At 39.5% G+C, this 16,649-nt stretch overlaps 2 protein-coding genes across 3 annotated transcripts in view; both read left to right on the forward strand.

Moving 5' to 3' along the window:
- Positions 1 to 12,609, forward strand: part of c18h21orf91 (chromosome 18 C21orf91 homolog) — a 180,989-nt gene extending 168,380 nt beyond the window's left edge. Inside the window, exons 1-5 of one of the 2 annotated variants that reach the window (XM_077505168.1) lie at positions 2,441 to 2,732; positions 3,676 to 3,821; positions 9,490 to 10,002; positions 10,167 to 10,229; positions 11,060 to 12,609. In XM_077505168.1, coding sequence (XP_077361294.1) covers positions 3,695 to 3,821; positions 9,490 to 10,002; positions 10,167 to 10,229; positions 11,060 to 11,241 — 885 coding nt within the window. In that variant the 5' untranslated portion in view covers positions 2,441 to 2,732; positions 3,676 to 3,694 and the 3' untranslated portion in view covers positions 11,242 to 12,609. Of the gene's footprint in view, positions 1 to 2,440; positions 2,733 to 3,675; positions 3,822 to 9,489; positions 10,003 to 10,166; positions 10,230 to 11,059 lie in introns of those variants that run through there. The other variant, XM_077505169.1, reaches the window with a different exon arrangement.
- Positions 12,610 to 13,549: 940 nt separating this feature from the next.
- cxadr (CXADR Ig-like cell adhesion molecule) overlaps positions 13,550 to 16,649 on the forward strand; it is a 33,213-nt gene continuing 30,113 nt past the window's right edge. Inside the window, exon 1 of the mRNA XM_077505492.1 lies at positions 13,550 to 13,717. Coding sequence (XP_077361618.1) covers positions 13,666 to 13,717 — 52 coding nt within the window. The 5' untranslated portion in view covers positions 13,550 to 13,665. The remainder of the gene's footprint in view (positions 13,718 to 16,649) is intronic.

Consider the following 16,649-nt stretch of genomic DNA (forward strand, 5'->3'; position numbering starts at 1 on the left):
TTATTGTTGATTGTGCTATTTTTACAAAAATGACTCAATAGCGCCCCCGAGAAGTTTTTAACGAAGCAGCCCCGGTTGTACGTTTAAGCAAGAACGACGAATATTTTTAGGTGTATGAGGGAGCCCAAGACCTACAAAAAAGTCTCTTGGACCCATATGCTAAAATGAACAGGAAGTTAGCTACGAATTTTTGAATGTCCCATTTTTGACTATTTTTGCACATTCACAGGGGGCAGACTTTTGCCCACTTCTCCTACACGTTTCATCTGACTGAGTTAAGACTTGACCTGGACCATGTCAAGACCTGAGCCAACGACAGGGGGAAAAATCTTGACCTTTCGAAATACTATATGATGAAGGCGGGGCATCAAAATTTGTGTTTCGCACTGAAAAAGGATATGCTTAATAACTCCCCGGTACATGCACCAAAAAATCCCAAACTTGACATGTATGTTTATCGTCAAGGCCTGAAGCTATCTCTATGACAACATTCAGTTATATATGCAGCGCCACCTAGCCCTTGAGGCATAAAAAAAAAATACCCCACATACGGTATTTTGTACAAAAAATGTAAACTCATTCTAAGTGTGATAACTAAGTCATTTATGAATATTCTTTTAGTTTCCACCACTCAAAATGTTCACTGGCATCAGACTTATCCAAACATATATATATATATTTTTTATTTTTGATAGCCTCTGTGGACATTAAAAGCAATATCGTGAATGAAGGATATGCTTAATAACTCCACGGTACATGCTCCAAAAAAAATCCCACACTTGACATGTATGCTTATAATCAAGGCCTGAAGGTATCTCGATGACAACATTCAGTTATAAATACAGCGCCACCTAGCCCTTGAGGCTTATATAAAAAAAAAGAAACCCACATACGGTATTTTGTACAAAAAATGTAAACTCATTCTAAGTGTGATGACTAAGTCATTTATGAATATTCTTTTAGTTTCCACCACTCAAATTGTTCACTGGCTTCACACCGATCCAAACGTATGTACGTTTCCATTTTGTTTTATTCATTTTTGATTGCCCCTTTGGACAATAAAAGTAACATTGTGCAATGAGTACAACGAGCGATGATGTATATATACACTTTTACAAAAAATACCAATCAGGGCAACTCATTGCCTAAAAATAGAAAAGGCCGCAGATTTTTGCAGGTCTTAACAATCCCCAAAACCCGTTGAGCTTGACACACACTGGCAAAAAAAATATTCTACATGTAAACGTTTATTATGCCATTTTCAAAGAAATTTTGCTTCCAATATGCCAGTACCCCAACGTGCCAGTACCCTAACGTGCAAGTACCCCAACGTGCAAGGACTCCAACGTGGCCCGGGCTGCGAGGGCCCTTTATAGCTGCTCGCAGCTCTAGTTATACTTTGTTCTTCCTACATATTATTAATAAAATGTAAATTACTCTCGGTTCTGTTGACAGTTAATTGCTCCAAGGGTTTTCCTAGTGTACGCAGGGCTCCGAGCAAGTGTTTTGTTGGTTTATGCTTTGGACCAGGTCTCGGTTTACTATTACATTTACATTATAATCATATTTTATTTTCTGTTCTTATTGCTGCTGGTAATGTAAATTTCCCAGAGGGATCCATCCCAAAGGGATCAATAAAGTCAAGTCTATGTCTAAGTCTATGACAGAAAAAGATAGAACGGGATCATATTACAGATTAGTATACTTTTAAAGGGCTTGTATACAAAGTTGGGGCTATGAAGTGTTTTCCATGCAGCTGGCCACACTCATATGCTGATAACAGATATATGTTGTCCGGCTAAACAAAAAAAAAGAAAAAGAAAAAAAGACGCTTTCTCCTTAGGTTATGGCGATTTGTTCCAGTGGCCCCTGTTGACTTGGGCCCCCTGGTGTCTCATCTAAAGCTGACAGTCTTGAACTGGGGTTTTAAATTGGACAGTAACAAAATGCAATGTCCCTTTTTGGCCACAAGAGGACGCAAACACTTTGTGGTTCAATAAACTTCAGCTCAACTCGTCACGACTCACAACCAATTGTTGCTGTACATTTTGTGTAAAAAACAAACAAACAAAAAACGCAACGCCTTCCAATACAATATCCAATTCCAATATGAATTATGGGCTGATCATTCGTTTCAATTTAGAAGTTGATCAGCACAAAATGCAAACGTGTAACGAGTGTACAATATAAATGACTACTTTTACACGTATCCTGTCCTGTTGTTGTTGTTGCTGTTGTTATTATTATTATTTATTGTTGTATAATTTATGATTCACTCGAGGCTGAAATTAAGTGAAACGTATGGCAACATGAATGCTGACGACATTCGGAGGGCATACCATATGATGCATTTGTAGGGTTTTATTAAAAGTAAATATTACAAGGGACAAGTAAGTACTCAAAAATTAAAGTACCAGTATGTGCATTAGTTTTCGTTTAGCTTTTGTTTTCTTCTTTTTTTTCTTTTTTTATTATTATTACTGTGCTGCTAACGATTCTTGTGAAGAAACTGTTTTCCTGTCACCCCCTGAGCTAAACTAGTGGTACATTCCGGTTGGAGGCAGGAGATTTTTGCTAAGTGTTTTGGGATTTGCCGTGACGCGTGGTTTGTTATTTTATTTTTGGGTTCCTTCCCGAGCGAAAGAGAATCGTAGTGCAACACCGACAAAAGCGACGACGAGTCAGAGAGGACAGTCTCTTTATGATAAAAGGGAGTTGGCGACACTCGCTGGGTAAGAAATATTTTGTGCTCATCAACGCCGAATAACGGTCACGAATTATACAGATGAAACCACTCTGGGGGAGGCGGTGGGGGTGTTGCTAGTGCTACTGTTACTAGCTTAACTTATTTGTTAGCTAGAATTAGTTTGAACGATATGGACACATACAGTGTCGTATTGTTTTAACACAAAGCAACATCTTGCGGTCCACGAGGACTTTTACCGGGTGTTAATAAGATAACCAACTTAATGCTGCTAATCTGAAGACAGCGTAGACTACCAATGTGCGAACAACAATTTGTCTGTTATGACCGAGGCTAAACTTTGTTGTTTTTTGTCTCTTAAGTGTTGTGTGCGAACGTTTACACGTTTTAACACTACCCACCGAGCATTTCAGTTCTGTATCTGTTGCATTATTTTAGCCATGTTTCCTAATTGGTTTAATTAAAATGTAGTTATACATTTCCCCCTTCATCTATCGTTTTGTTAAATTATTGTAATGAAAAAAAAAAAATAGCATTATCATTCAATACATTTATTTGCATTTTTATACATATAAAAGGTGCTAACTGGTTAATTGTAATGACATTTATTATTAACAATATAATAAAAAAATGAGTGAATTATTTTAATAAACTGTTTACAACAATGAATTTTGTTGAATAAACTGTTTCCACGTAGTGCAATGTACATTTGCGTTATTTGCCTTAATAGTTAACATATTTGGTCTGGAAGTTTAATTGTGACTAATCAGTTATTGTGAGTGTGATTGCCTGTTATGAGGATAAGCATCGTCTGGATGGATGATTGAAACTTTTTCTGGCTCTCAAGTGCCACAGTGTAGAGTCTTGAGTGACCAAAAAAAAAAAAAAAAAAAATGCAATGCACTCCAAAAAGGGAAGATCTTTCAGGTTGTGCAAGCTTCTCGTATTGAGCCATGCGATCCATTTCACAGCTGTGTCGTCGGAAGCGCCATGGATGAAGAGGAGCAGTTTGTGAACATTGATCTGACTGACGACAATATCTGCAGTGTCTGCAAGCTGGAGACAGATACAGGGACCTTATCGTTCTGCCACGTCTGCTTTGAACTCAGCATTGAAGGTAGGACGACTATTAACTACTGTTTTTTTTTTTTTTGTTTGTTTGTTTTTTGTTATCGGTGCCCTTGATTATCGCCTTTGAAAAAGCATAAAGGTCTACCTCTAGTGTACTGTATGTGGAGCATCAGAACATGATACAAGGTCACAGTGTTTCTTGTTGCTGCATGTCTGTTGACAATTATCTTTGTGTGCAGCTAGTGTGCGAGTCGCCAACTTTTTTTTTTTCTTTTTTTTGTCATGATTTTCCACTTACCGTATTTTCTATAAGTCACACTTTTTTTCATACGTTGACTGTTCCCTGCGACTTATGCTCCAGAGCGACTTGTACGTAAAAAAAAAATACTGGGGGAATATAACGCGACTTATATATTCCGGTGCGACTTATGCATGTGTTTTTTTTCTTCTACCTAATTCTGCATTTTTGGCCTATAGTGCAACTTATACTCTAGAGCAACTTGTTGTCCGGAAAATGCGGTAAGTTGCGTATGGTTGCATTGCACAGTATATCATGCAGATACTCTCTATAGCAAGGATCCCAAACATGGTGTCCATGGGCACCAGATGGTCCCCAAGGGCCACATGTGTAACACGGGGTGATGAGACATCGTGATTTTCTAGGAATGTTTTCGAAGTGATCATTTGAAAATGTAAACACTGGCAAATATTTATAGTATGCGATAAATTATGAACATTATCACTTCATATAAATGAATATCAATTATTGTTAATAATGTAACAGGAAATATGAGCTCATTTGTTGTTGCAAGAGTGTGCATCAAATTGATAGCACTCGTTATGGTCTGTAGCCAAAACGTAGCTCTCTACTCTTTAGGTCTAAAATTCCCCTGTCAACTTTGCAATCCCGTTTAGTTATAAAGAATACCAAAGGGCTAATAAAGTGTTGGCAATTAAAAAAAAAAAAAAAAAGAAAAGTTACTGGGCTTTACGGTGCTCTGGAATGACTCAAACATCAGAATTGGTTATTTAAAAGATTTGTTGAGTTCTCATCTGGTTAGCTTTGTAAAACATTTCTTTTTATTTTTCCCCCCGCCTCAGTCATGTTGGCCCTGCATTGAAATAAGTGTCATGTCTTTGGAAGCTCGAAGGCTTCTCTACAAACGCACTATTCGGCTGTTTGATGTGCCACTCAAACTCAAGAGTGTGTTTGAAGTCTCCATATCTTAATTAATGACTAGCCTACATTTTTGAAGAAGCTAAAAAGTGCAATCCGAGGGGATTAAACTCTCTTTTGGCTCTGATCGTCGGCATATCTCGAGGCTCTTTTCTGTAGGGGCTCACTGCTCAAATATAGCAGATTTTCTTGTTCATCACATTGTTGATGAACGTCTCTCAGAATTCTAGTTGATCATTTGTTGTATGATCAGCAGACTCAAGTGTACCGTGTGTGCATACGTGTGAAAGATTTATAGTTCCCCTGTCAAGGGACGGTGAAGTTGAATGTTGTCCAGGGCTTCTGTATTTCCTTAGACAGTAGGCGGGAGCTACAGAGAGTACCACGTGTGTATCATGGTAGTATATTTTAACTAATAACTGAATTTCACATACAGGGTTTGTCTCAAATTGAGGCAGAGGTGGTACCAGGCGGTACGTATCGTATCGTGACCTCTGTATCATGATATTTAGCGTATTGTGAGGTTGTTAGCAATAGCCAGGACTAGCACAGGTCATCTTTCAAATCCTTTCCACAGATACACAGCATACACGAGTTATAAACACGCACAACACCAAATGCCCAATCCCGCCCGATAAGAGAGATGTTTTTAAAATAATCCTAACAACTCCGGGCATCTTCCGTAAACATTTCTCTCAAGTCAACATGACATGGGCGCCTCCTACGAGAATTACGGGATCTCGCGAGACGGGACATTACAAAAATTCTGCCTCAGAAGCGAAACCCTCTTCAATGGAAACACCAACGAGTCGAAATCGTAATTTATCGAAATTGTGGAACTATCGCTTTTGTTTTGCGTAAATTGTCACGGAAATACAGCTAATATTTAACTATTTGTGTTTGTACCATCCTCCATAGAAAATCAGGATGCCAATAGTGGCAACTGCTAAGCGGGAAAAAAAGGGAAAAAAAATCACTATTTGATCCGTTTCCTCTTTGGTAGTCAAGATCAACACAGCTGGAGCTTTACAGTGTTGAGCGATATCAGTCGCTTTGGCTGGGGGCGGCCGCCATATCATTTTGAAAGCAGGAAAACCCCCGACATACATTCATGGTTACTCGGTTGTTTTTTGTCCTGCACGAAAAAAAATAACTGTTTTGTCTTCTACTGGCTCTCGGACAATACAATGGAAGAGTCATTGAAACACGGCGAGGGTACAGCTGTGTAGATTGCAGCTAAGACACTGAACTGCATCATCCTTGGTGTGCTTCTCAGGGTTGAGTGAAGTGGCTGTTATATAATGTTCCAGGGAGTGTTTGCACACAGGAATTTTTGAGTCATTCAAGTCTATTATTGATGTGAGACAACGGTGCTTGCCAGACTGCAAGAAATATGAATTTTGCTGCACCTGCACTCTGCATTGATGCTAACGTGCCTAAAGTCTTACACGGAGATCCTGGAAAATGTCTTCAAGTGTTACCTTTTACCATTCTTAGACGGTTTTACACAGTGACAACGAAGGAATCAGAATTTTAACATTCATAAATGTTCCTGATATTGTCTCTATAGTGCATAGAAATGTGTTAATTACCTGTTTAGAAATCACGGCCAGTCCCATGCCGACCCCCTTTGAAGAAGAAAATGGTTGCGTCCTACAATTAAGGAAACAAGTCGTGTGTATTATACCTTGATCAATATGTTCAAATGGTCTGTCCAGGGTGACAACATTCCCTTACAATTCCTTTGTTTTTGTTTTATACCATTTTCAGATCAAAAGATGTTGAGACAAAAGTTCAAAATTCCAGCTTTCCTTTGAAGGTATTTACATCTAGATGTGTGAAACAACTGAGGACAGAGCATGTTTTGTTTGAAACTGAGCTTGTACTCAAAGTAGGATTTCCGCCCCCATCCTCTCCTCCCTCCCTGTTACTTTGACGTTGACGAAATGTTGAGACTTGTTGAGGTCCTCAGCAGGGACGTGCATGGACGGATACATCGCCCCAACAAGATCTAACAATAATAAGCTCCGTGCCACAGTGACGTCTTCTCTATTTTCCTTTCGTATCAAATCAACACATTTTTGCACTTGTGCAGGCTCTCCATTGGGAAAAAAAATGAAAGGTTCCACCAGTCCCATCTATGTTAGGTATGTTGAATAATCAGGAAGTGCGGACTTTGTTGGAGTTCCACGTAGGTGTTTACTGACGAAACTGCTTTGGCCTATGTTATCTTGTTTCTTTATAAATAACAGCATAAAAAAATCTGGCTGTCTACAATCCACTTGAAAGGCTGTTTTTCAATCCGGAGTTCTCGCTGTGAGACGCATTGTTTTGTCCCACTGCATCATGTGAGCTGTTGTCAGCGCGTGTTTACGTAGCCTGAAGCATCATCAGCCCAACAGAGAACAACGGAGCTGCTTGTGCTGTCAGAAAAGAAGAACAAACAAAGCACATGAGGGCTAGTGGAACCCACATTGTGTGTAGTGGGTTATTACATTTAATAATTGTCAATGTTATTATCTTGATTAGAATTGGGACATTTGTTTCAATGCAGAGAGTCAAATTGTGGGTTAGTAGTTTTCTTTCAATCTTCCAACAAAACATGTTGTGAGTGATATGATGCAAAGTAATGTTCAAATAGCAAACACGTCAACTTTCATTAAGGGGCGAGGAACAGGAAAGTGTTTCAGTTTTGTTTCTGTATTGTCGTACAGGAAACACAAAACCTGCCCATTTCCTCCTCACCGGGCAAGCAGACTCGAGCCTCCAGGTTCGGCTAAGCACAGCTGTGTTGTTTTATTTTATTACATAAATACATTTCTGCTGAGGCCTGCTAATGTGACCAGCTGGTCTTGTATTGTCAGAATGATGCATCTGATTCTCATTTGCTGCCCAACATTGCCTATTGTGTGATATTCCTTTGAATGGCCCATTCATTGACAGTGAACTCTTCACCTTGCAGTTAATTCTGCTGGTAAATGTATAATCGGACTCAAATGCTCCAGAACATTCACTGGGGTTTTTCTCCCACGTTCCAGAAACGCGCTAGTTATAGCAAATGTGGTACTTTAGTTACAATGTTCAAAGTTGGTAACCAACACACTACTGATGATTTTCACACCGTTTGTTGATTTTCACTTTCTTAATTGGGACAGTTGCACCTAGTGAATGTGTTGCATTGCACATTCATGTTTGTTTATTTTTGGAGGGAGGCACTTCTTTTGGTTAATCGCTGTTTTTTCCAATACTTTTTGGGATTTTTTATTTTATTTTTTATTTCCCTATGCATTTATAATGGGGGCATAAAATTGGAAACTGGAATGTGTCCGAAAGGAAAAAAAATTTCAATGTTCCCGCTTAAATTAGTTGGACAGAATTGCAAGGTTATACCTTTACCACTTTGGCTTGTACCAGCTGGAAAGTCACGCCTCCATGTTGAATTAAATAGTGGCGAGAACAAATGATGTCAGTAACTTCATTTATTTTTACAAGTGGCATTTGTGCTCAATAATGTCCAGTGAAAAGTCTGTGTGCACGACTGTGAAAGACAAAGTACTGCTAAGCTGCTTAGTAGAAGTGAGGTCTTTGGCTGTTATGGTGCTGCCTCGGTTGTGAGACAATCTTATTTTTTCTTTTCTTTTTTTTTTTCCTCCTCACATTTAGAAAGCGATTTTGTACAGTAGGCCAACGTGTTTGACTAAAATGGTTCTTTAGATGGTGATGGCTATCAGTATCAGAATACCTATTTACACACATGACTTGGTAATCGTCTATGTCACTTTTCCACGAGACTAATCCATCCATTATAAAAGTCCGAGCTGGACGCGAGTCAAGCTGTAAATATGCAAAGCTAAAAATAGATAACCACGTACACGTGTCTAATGGTCCAAAGCCTCTACTCAGCTGTATGCAGTAGGGCCCATTAACCACCTCTAGTAAATAAAGAATAGCTCCTTTAATAATTACAATGGCTGCCACAGAACATAATATATTTTGGTCAACTTATTAAAAACTGACATATTTGGTAGGGGAGGGCAATTCTGAAAAATAGTTTTCTTCCATAAGAACATGGAGGAATTCTGATTCAAGTATTATTATTTATTTTATTTTTTTTGACAACCTACAAATTACGACTGACATTTTTTTAAAATATTTAATTCTTCATTTGTTTATCTAAATCGTTAATGTATTTGAAGCATACTTGCGTAACAATATTTAAAAAAATAAATAATAAAATAACATTACATAATAATGGATATAAATGTAAAATATAATACATACGTTATATATCAAAATACCAAAATATTTATAAAAAAATATCAAAATGTAAAAAATACAAAATTCTACATATATTTTTCGAGATCCGCAGGGAGCCACAAGAGAAGCGACTTAAGAGCCACATGTGGCTTTTTTGTATTGGTAATTATTGTTTACTAGTGCAAAACATTTTTTTTCTGCAATTACTCGAATAAACTATGCGATAAGTGGACCTTTGCCAAACAACCTATTTAGTTATATTGTTTGTGTGTTTTATTAGGTGTTTGTGCTGCTTCCCTTTTGCATTCAAAGTCTCTACGCGGCCACAGAGACTGCTTCGAGAAATGTCACCTCATCGCCAACCAGAAGCCGTCGACCTCCAAGGTCTCCCGAAGTGCCTACGAGGGCATGAAACAGGCCCTGAGTCACAAACTCAGTCGGATCATCCAGTACGCCCAGAACAAAGACAACAACGTCCCTTCCAACGGCCACAGCAGGCGCGCGTCCAGGCTTCTCTGCTACAGCCAGCAGGGCGAGCGCAAGCTGCTGCCTCAGTCGGAAGGCCAGGTGCCCCGCTACGCCCCCCGCTGGGAACCCGCGGAAGCGCCGCGGCTTCCCGACCGCGCCGCGGGGATGTTGGAGTGCCACGCGGCCCAGGAATTGAGGAGGCTGCAGAACTCGCAGGGGGACGCGTGGCCCAGCGGCGGCAGGAAAGCGCTTCACGTGCGGCGTTCGCCGGCAGGCGGAGGGCGGACGGAGCGCAAGCATCATCGGGATCACAGCAGAGACGAATGTGAGCCGATGTGGAAGTCGCCTTCACAAAGTTTCACTGTCATCGCTTGAGCTCAATGTGTAAAGACGCACTGCGCAAACGTGCATTTTCAAACGTACAAATGAACACGCTGTGGTCGCGCACATTACGTTGTGGTCATCATTCTGTTTCATTTCTTCTTTTAGTGACTAAAATGCGTATGGATGAGCTCCATCACTTGAACACCGAGCTTCTCGTGAAGATTCAAAGTAAGTGACGTGAATGCGCTCGTGCTATGTCTTTATTTTGATAGCTTGAAGAAATGCATTCAGTTGGAGTTGCATTAGTCAGCTGTGCTTTGGGAGCCTTCCAAATGGAGGCGGCAAAATAGGATTTCACCTTGTGCAGAAACAAAAAGGAAACATTGTCAGTCGGAAAATCCAGTTTTCATTTACTGGAGATGGTCATTTTTGCTCGTGTGTCCAAATAGAATGCAGACACTTTTGTAAAGGTTGAAAAATGAGATTCCACGAAGTCGGTGTACCACGCAAAGAACAGCCGTCGACGTTTATGGTGCATGTCATATCAGCCTTTCCTAAATTACCATCATTTCTCGAGCATAAAAGCATCGAGCATCAAAATTGCCTTTCAAAAGCTGATTTTCCTTTGCACTCATGTTAGCCATACTAAAAAAAAAAATCTAACTATTATCTGCATAGTAATTTGATGCATTGAGATTTCTCACATTCAGACATTTTTATTGTGCAAAGCGAAGCTTCTCTTACCTGATGAACTTTTACAACCAACAACTACTCCCTTTACCCAGAACTAAAAGTTCCTGGGCTTGTTGGTGGAAAAACGCCGAATGAGAACAACCGTCAAACCGCGTTTTGTTTTGTTTTTGTTTTTTCTCAGACTATAATCGTACACCAAAATCTGAAACCGTTGCACCCCTAGTTGATGGACTACGGCACAAATGCATGCGGCTTTGGCATGCATACCAAAATATCAAATTTCGGCCAAAATGTTTTCTGCCCAACTCTTACCGTTTATACAAATGGACCGATTGAGCATGTGCCCTGCGGTCCTCCTCCCACAGACGTCTTCGAGGAGTTGACGGCGGCCGTGCAGGAGAAAGACTCGCTGGCTTCGGAGCTGCACGTGCGCCACGTCGCCATCGAGCAGCTTTTCAAGAACTGCGCCAAGCTGCCCTGGCTGCACATTAGCAGGGCCGGCGTCAAGACCGGCGGCGGCGGCAGCGTCGGGGGCCCCGTGGAGTGACGGCGTGCGTAACATGGGACTTTTTTCACAAGCGTGAGAACAAAACGCCCCCGTTTGCGTGATGCTGTGGCGAAGATAGCACTGAGTTTATTTTATTAAGGGCTCGCTCGGCGACAAACGACTGAATTTTATTCAGAACTTCTTTGAATTCACCGTGTTTCATTTTACGACGTTACGTTTTATGCAAACATATTTGTGTTCATTACACTCAGCATTTTCAAACCTGGCTTGCTTGAATTTGTTTAGTCTTGTTGTGCTTCTGGCAGCGACAGCATCAATTTAGGTTGAAATCAAAACGCTAACAAGTCGTTTTTTTGGAAGCTGGCATTTCAACTGCTTTAGTTATTTTCTGGTTTACGACTTTTCCATACAGTAGAATGATTCATCACAATCAAATGGTTAACACGGGAAGGTTACACAATGACGTCACACAAAGGACCTTACATATTGCAATAAGATATGTCTAATTCTGAAAAGAGCACAGGCACATAGAAAACACAACCAAAGGGAGAACTCCAGACCAAGACTTTGAAAATAATTTATAGCTTACAAGCCCTGTTGGGTATCACTTAAAAAAAAATTAGAAAAAAAAAAAGCGTCTTCATTAGTTTCTTCCTCTGAAAAAATATTGCTGTAGTGCGGATATGCATGAGGAAATGTTATTTATAAAACCAAAGTCGGTTCAAGTTCTGTACTTCACATTTTAACTGCAAACACCATGAACAGATGTTGCAACACTGGAACTGTGTTTTACTTGTGCTTTCATGTTTATAATCAATTCCACAGCGTTTTTTTTGTTGTTGTTTTTTTTTCAATTAAGACTTTGTTCTCAAGGACGATTTAATGCGTTCAATTTTTGTCCATGTGAGTTTTTATGGATGTGTGATAGTCTTTTATATTTGTGTAATATTTGATGCAACGTTTTGGTTAGTTTATGAAAATAAGTCTATGCAAAAGAAAGGCTAGTTCAGAGTTGAGTCGTTTATCACGTTCATTCTCTCTTTGTAAGAGAATTACTTTGACCCTTTTTGGGGTTTAGCTCCATTTTAAATGTACCGTATATATTTTTCAGTATGTGTCAGGATTGAGATTCTTGTTTTAAATGCAGACTTGCGGGGTTTCAATGTTTGGAATATGGATGCTGTGTATTTTTGTACCTTGCGCTCATCGATGCCTTTTTTTCATCTGAATTTTTCCACTGGAGACTCAAGTATGCCCGTTTTTATCAGATTAGGACTTTTTATTTTTTATTTTTTATTTTTATTTTTTTTTAAGCTACATTTGTGTTGTGTGAGCATTTACTTTTTATTTATTTTGTGTGTGTGTAATTTGTGCTTTGTCATTTTAAATAAAATTACTTTTTTCCTACCATGGTTGTATTCAATGTTAATATTAATAATATTGCAATGGCAAAATGAGTTTTAATTGATCACATGGCGACATCAGGGTGTTTTTGTCATATGTACGGTTCATCAAATTTTGTTTTCAATCACATCTCGTCATCAAAAATGTCGTCCAACTTAAATATTGCCCATATGTCAGTCCAACCTATGATCAATCATGTTTTAATTTATTGAAATTTTGATATGTTTGGCTGACAAGAAGCAAATCTGCACCCATGCATGCTGCCATCTAGTGGACAGAAGACACAATTACAGCTATCTTAAAACGAATCGCGACAAGGGGAATTCCGTGCTGGTTACAGTACCGCCATCTGGCGGTCGGGAGGGACGAAATAGAACTATCCAATAACGCTGCACATTTTCATATCAAACACTAGATGTCACTCTAACAGCCATCATTTTCAAACAACCCATTTTATGGGTTATTTTGCTCTGTAGTAGACTTTGTAAAGGTCGAGCTTTTATCATCCACCAACACGTTTGATTAAATTCGTGAGATTCTATGTGATGTATATAAATGAATAATATGCATACGTCCTTTTCCTATAATGATTTCCCTCATTAAGGTTCGAATACGGGCTGGAGTCTCCCACCTGGCATCGGTGTACACGGTTGCCGATGCCAGACAATCTCAACCAAAAATATAATAATTATCAAAAAATATTCATTCATTTTTTTATTTTTTTTATTTTATTTTTTTTAAGAGAGCCACACGGAGCCACGGGAGGGGGACCACAGGTTGCAGTTGGTTTAGGTGTTGCGGTCAGTTCTTGCATAACGCAGTACCGGAGTTAACCGCCAGATGGCGGTAATGCATCTAAGTTGAAGCTAGCCTCAAGTCACGTGACACCCTGCGGCTCCCTGTGCACCTGCAGAGAGGAGGCGGGGCGGAGCGGACTCGTCTGGATGCTTTGGCGAGAGCACTGCTACCGCCTTTCTCTCTTCAAACCCACCACAAGTTTTTTTTCGCGAGCAAAGTTTCGCCGAAAGGACTTGGACTCACACTAAAACTGGAACGGGGATGGAGGTATCGAACGCCTGGCTGTGCTGTTTGCTGCTCAGTATTTTGAGGGGTAAGTTTTGTTTTTCGTCTCTCATGAAATGATACTTTGATTCCGACGATATATTTTTTTTTTCGAGTGCTTTTCCCCACACGAATGGTCAGCCTCGTCGCGTTTTTTGGAAAGCCAGTGGCGACAAACTGGACTCTTGCTTCTTTTTTTTTTAAAGTCATTATTATAGTGCTGCTAACTTTGTTGTGTTCTCCCGACCTTCAAAACTATTACTATTATTTAACGTAAATAAAATACAAACATATTCGAAGAAACTGCACATCTGTCGGTAATTCCGATCCAAGGTCAGTTTTAGCACACGATAGCGTCGAAACTACACTTGAAATTAAATTGACACAAGAACTTGCATTTCATCAAATGTCATATTCATAATACGAGTTTGATATGCCTCGATGAAACGATACACTTTGTCCTGCTGTTTGTTAACACAATGGCTGGAAGGTTTCTTTTTAACCTGTGGCTCCAAAGTGTTCACGCTAACAAATCAATGTAATAAAACCTTGGATTTAATTATGTTGGCTACCAGTTACTATTCAGCCTAGTGACCTTTTAACTTAAGACTGCTGATGGAGGCCAGTGAAACAAAAGTCACAGTATTTTCTTCCTCATCAATCTTTATCATTATAGTGTCTTTTATTTGAATATTTTTGTGATGATTGTCAATTTACAAGCCATGCTTATATTTTTATATGTGTGTCTATAGCTTAAAGCTACAAAATGTGTTTCTGATAAGGACATGGGTGTGTTTAATGTCCTGGAATTTACATTGAAACTCACAATACTAACTCCTCCCACCCACAGTAAGTGACGCATGATTGTTTTTGTTTCATTTTGTTTTCTGTTAGCATTTATTGAGACGCTTTTTGATTTTAAAGCGATGTTACAGGTCAGTGTCATTTGGTTATTAGGGTTAGAACAGTTGCGTAATATCAAGAAATGCTTTGTTGAGATAGTGGGGCATGGAGTGTTCACAATGTTTAGATTGATTTAGAGCGTTTTTTTTTTTATTACACTTCTTTTGTCTCACGGCTCACATTTTGTGTGCGTGCTAGTTTGGGCTCATTATCATCCTAATGGCAGCGTGGCCTCATCATTTGGGCAATGTTCCACTTGAGCAGTCAAGAACAGTATCTGTCGGGCTGGTAGCATTCTTTTGACAGTTTTGTCTTCAGGAGTAAATAATATCTGTGAACCGCTCTTTAATGGTGAAATAACAAGGGAGGGCATTTCTGCTCTACTTTTTTTGTGCAATTTGACTGATGCAATGCAAGGGACTATATAAGCAGAACGAAAAAAATGTTACTGAAACGTCTCAGATAACAGGGATGGACTTTTAATGTTTTTTTTAATTCTGGGTTGGATTTGGTTTGGAGTTTGTGTGTAAGTTAAATTGACAGATGACAGAATACTCCAAAATGTCCGTAGGTGTGAATGTGAGTGTGAAAGGTCAATACCAGTCCAAGTTTAATTGTTAAAGGGGAAGTCAACCCCCAAAAAGTTTATTAAAATAATGTGTTAGATGTGCCCCCACAAGTCCAAACACGCCATTCTGGTTAATATTCAACTCAGCAGCAAAAGCCACCAGTTTTCATCGAGCTTAGAGGGCGGCCATTTTGTGAAAGGGTTCAGGTAAACGACCTATCACGGCTCACCTGTTTTCTGAAGCTGAGCTCTGATTGGTCATTACGTGAGCAATGAGTAACTGTGACGTCATTTTCAGTCGACACCAAGTGGCAAAATGGCCGCCATCTGAAATTGGTCAGGTGGATTTTGCTCAGAATATCGTGTTTAGACTAGTGGGGCTGAATAGAACATATTACTGTAATTAATTTTTGGGTTGACTTCCCTTTTAATGTGCCCTGTGATTATCAGACAGGATTTCACCAGAAAGGACAATCTCTCCAAATGCAGCGTCTGGTTGGAACGGCCACTTCAACCTGAGTACAAGGCAGCAACATTTCTGAAAATCAGATGGAGTGTTTTACCTTTTTGTCTGGTGAAAAAATAGCTATTTTGCGAAATGTTTTTGTATGAAATAGCCAGTGTTTGGAAAGTTACTTTTATAAAATTAATTAGTGATTCATTACTTGCTCAAAAAAGTAACTCAATAATTGAATTACTTCCAAATAAAAGTAACTAGTTACCAGGCAAAGTAACTATTTTCACTACTTAAAAAATTGTATCAAATAATTTTTTATTTTTTTTTAAATAGCAGTTTTCAAAATGTATTTGAAATGAATAGAATGGGAGATTCGAGGCTCCGGTGTTCTTGGGTGGAGTTTGCAAAAACCCATTGTTGCCTAACGCTGTTAGTTTAAACGGTGTTCTTCCCAACACTGGATATCACCTTTAGAGAATCTGGTCTAAAAACCCCATCAAAATAAAGTAAAAGGGTATAACTTCATTATTTCTCAACTTTTCTCCTTGATTCCTTGTCGTCTACTCGGGGAGCAGTCCGCCATTTCTTTCCCACTGTTTTGAAAGTCACCACTTATAGCTTTTGGCCCTGCCACGTCGTCTGCTGTCCCCTCCGTGTCGACCACTGGCTCTTTAGGTCAATACTCGAACAATGTCACTGACCTGGGAAAGACAGAAACCTGAGGAAACAGAGCAAGCGCAGAGTGCAGTTACCTGATAAGAGTGTAAGTGAAGGCTGTGGCCAAGAGCCGGTTGCTTGGTTACCTTTTGAAAACACACTCGCGCCGTGAATCCTGTGAATGCGCTTTGTGTGCGCTTGTGTTGTTGTGTTGCTACCCTCCCCCTTTACATGCACGTTCTATTTAGCAAATATTTTAAACACTGACTGGACGTTGTGGATGCGATAGAATATGTGTGGATCAGGATTTTTTTTACTAGCAGAATACTAGTGGCCACCTTTTGAAATGACAATGAATTTGTAATGTAATAGAGTTTATCAAGGTTCGTAGGTGTG

Source organism: Festucalex cinctus, chromosome 18, assembly GCF_051991245.1.
Source record: "Festucalex cinctus isolate MCC-2025b chromosome 18, RoL_Fcin_1.0, whole genome shotgun sequence".
NCBI classification, from domain to species: Eukaryota; Metazoa; Chordata; class Actinopteri; order Syngnathiformes; family Syngnathidae; genus Festucalex; species Festucalex cinctus.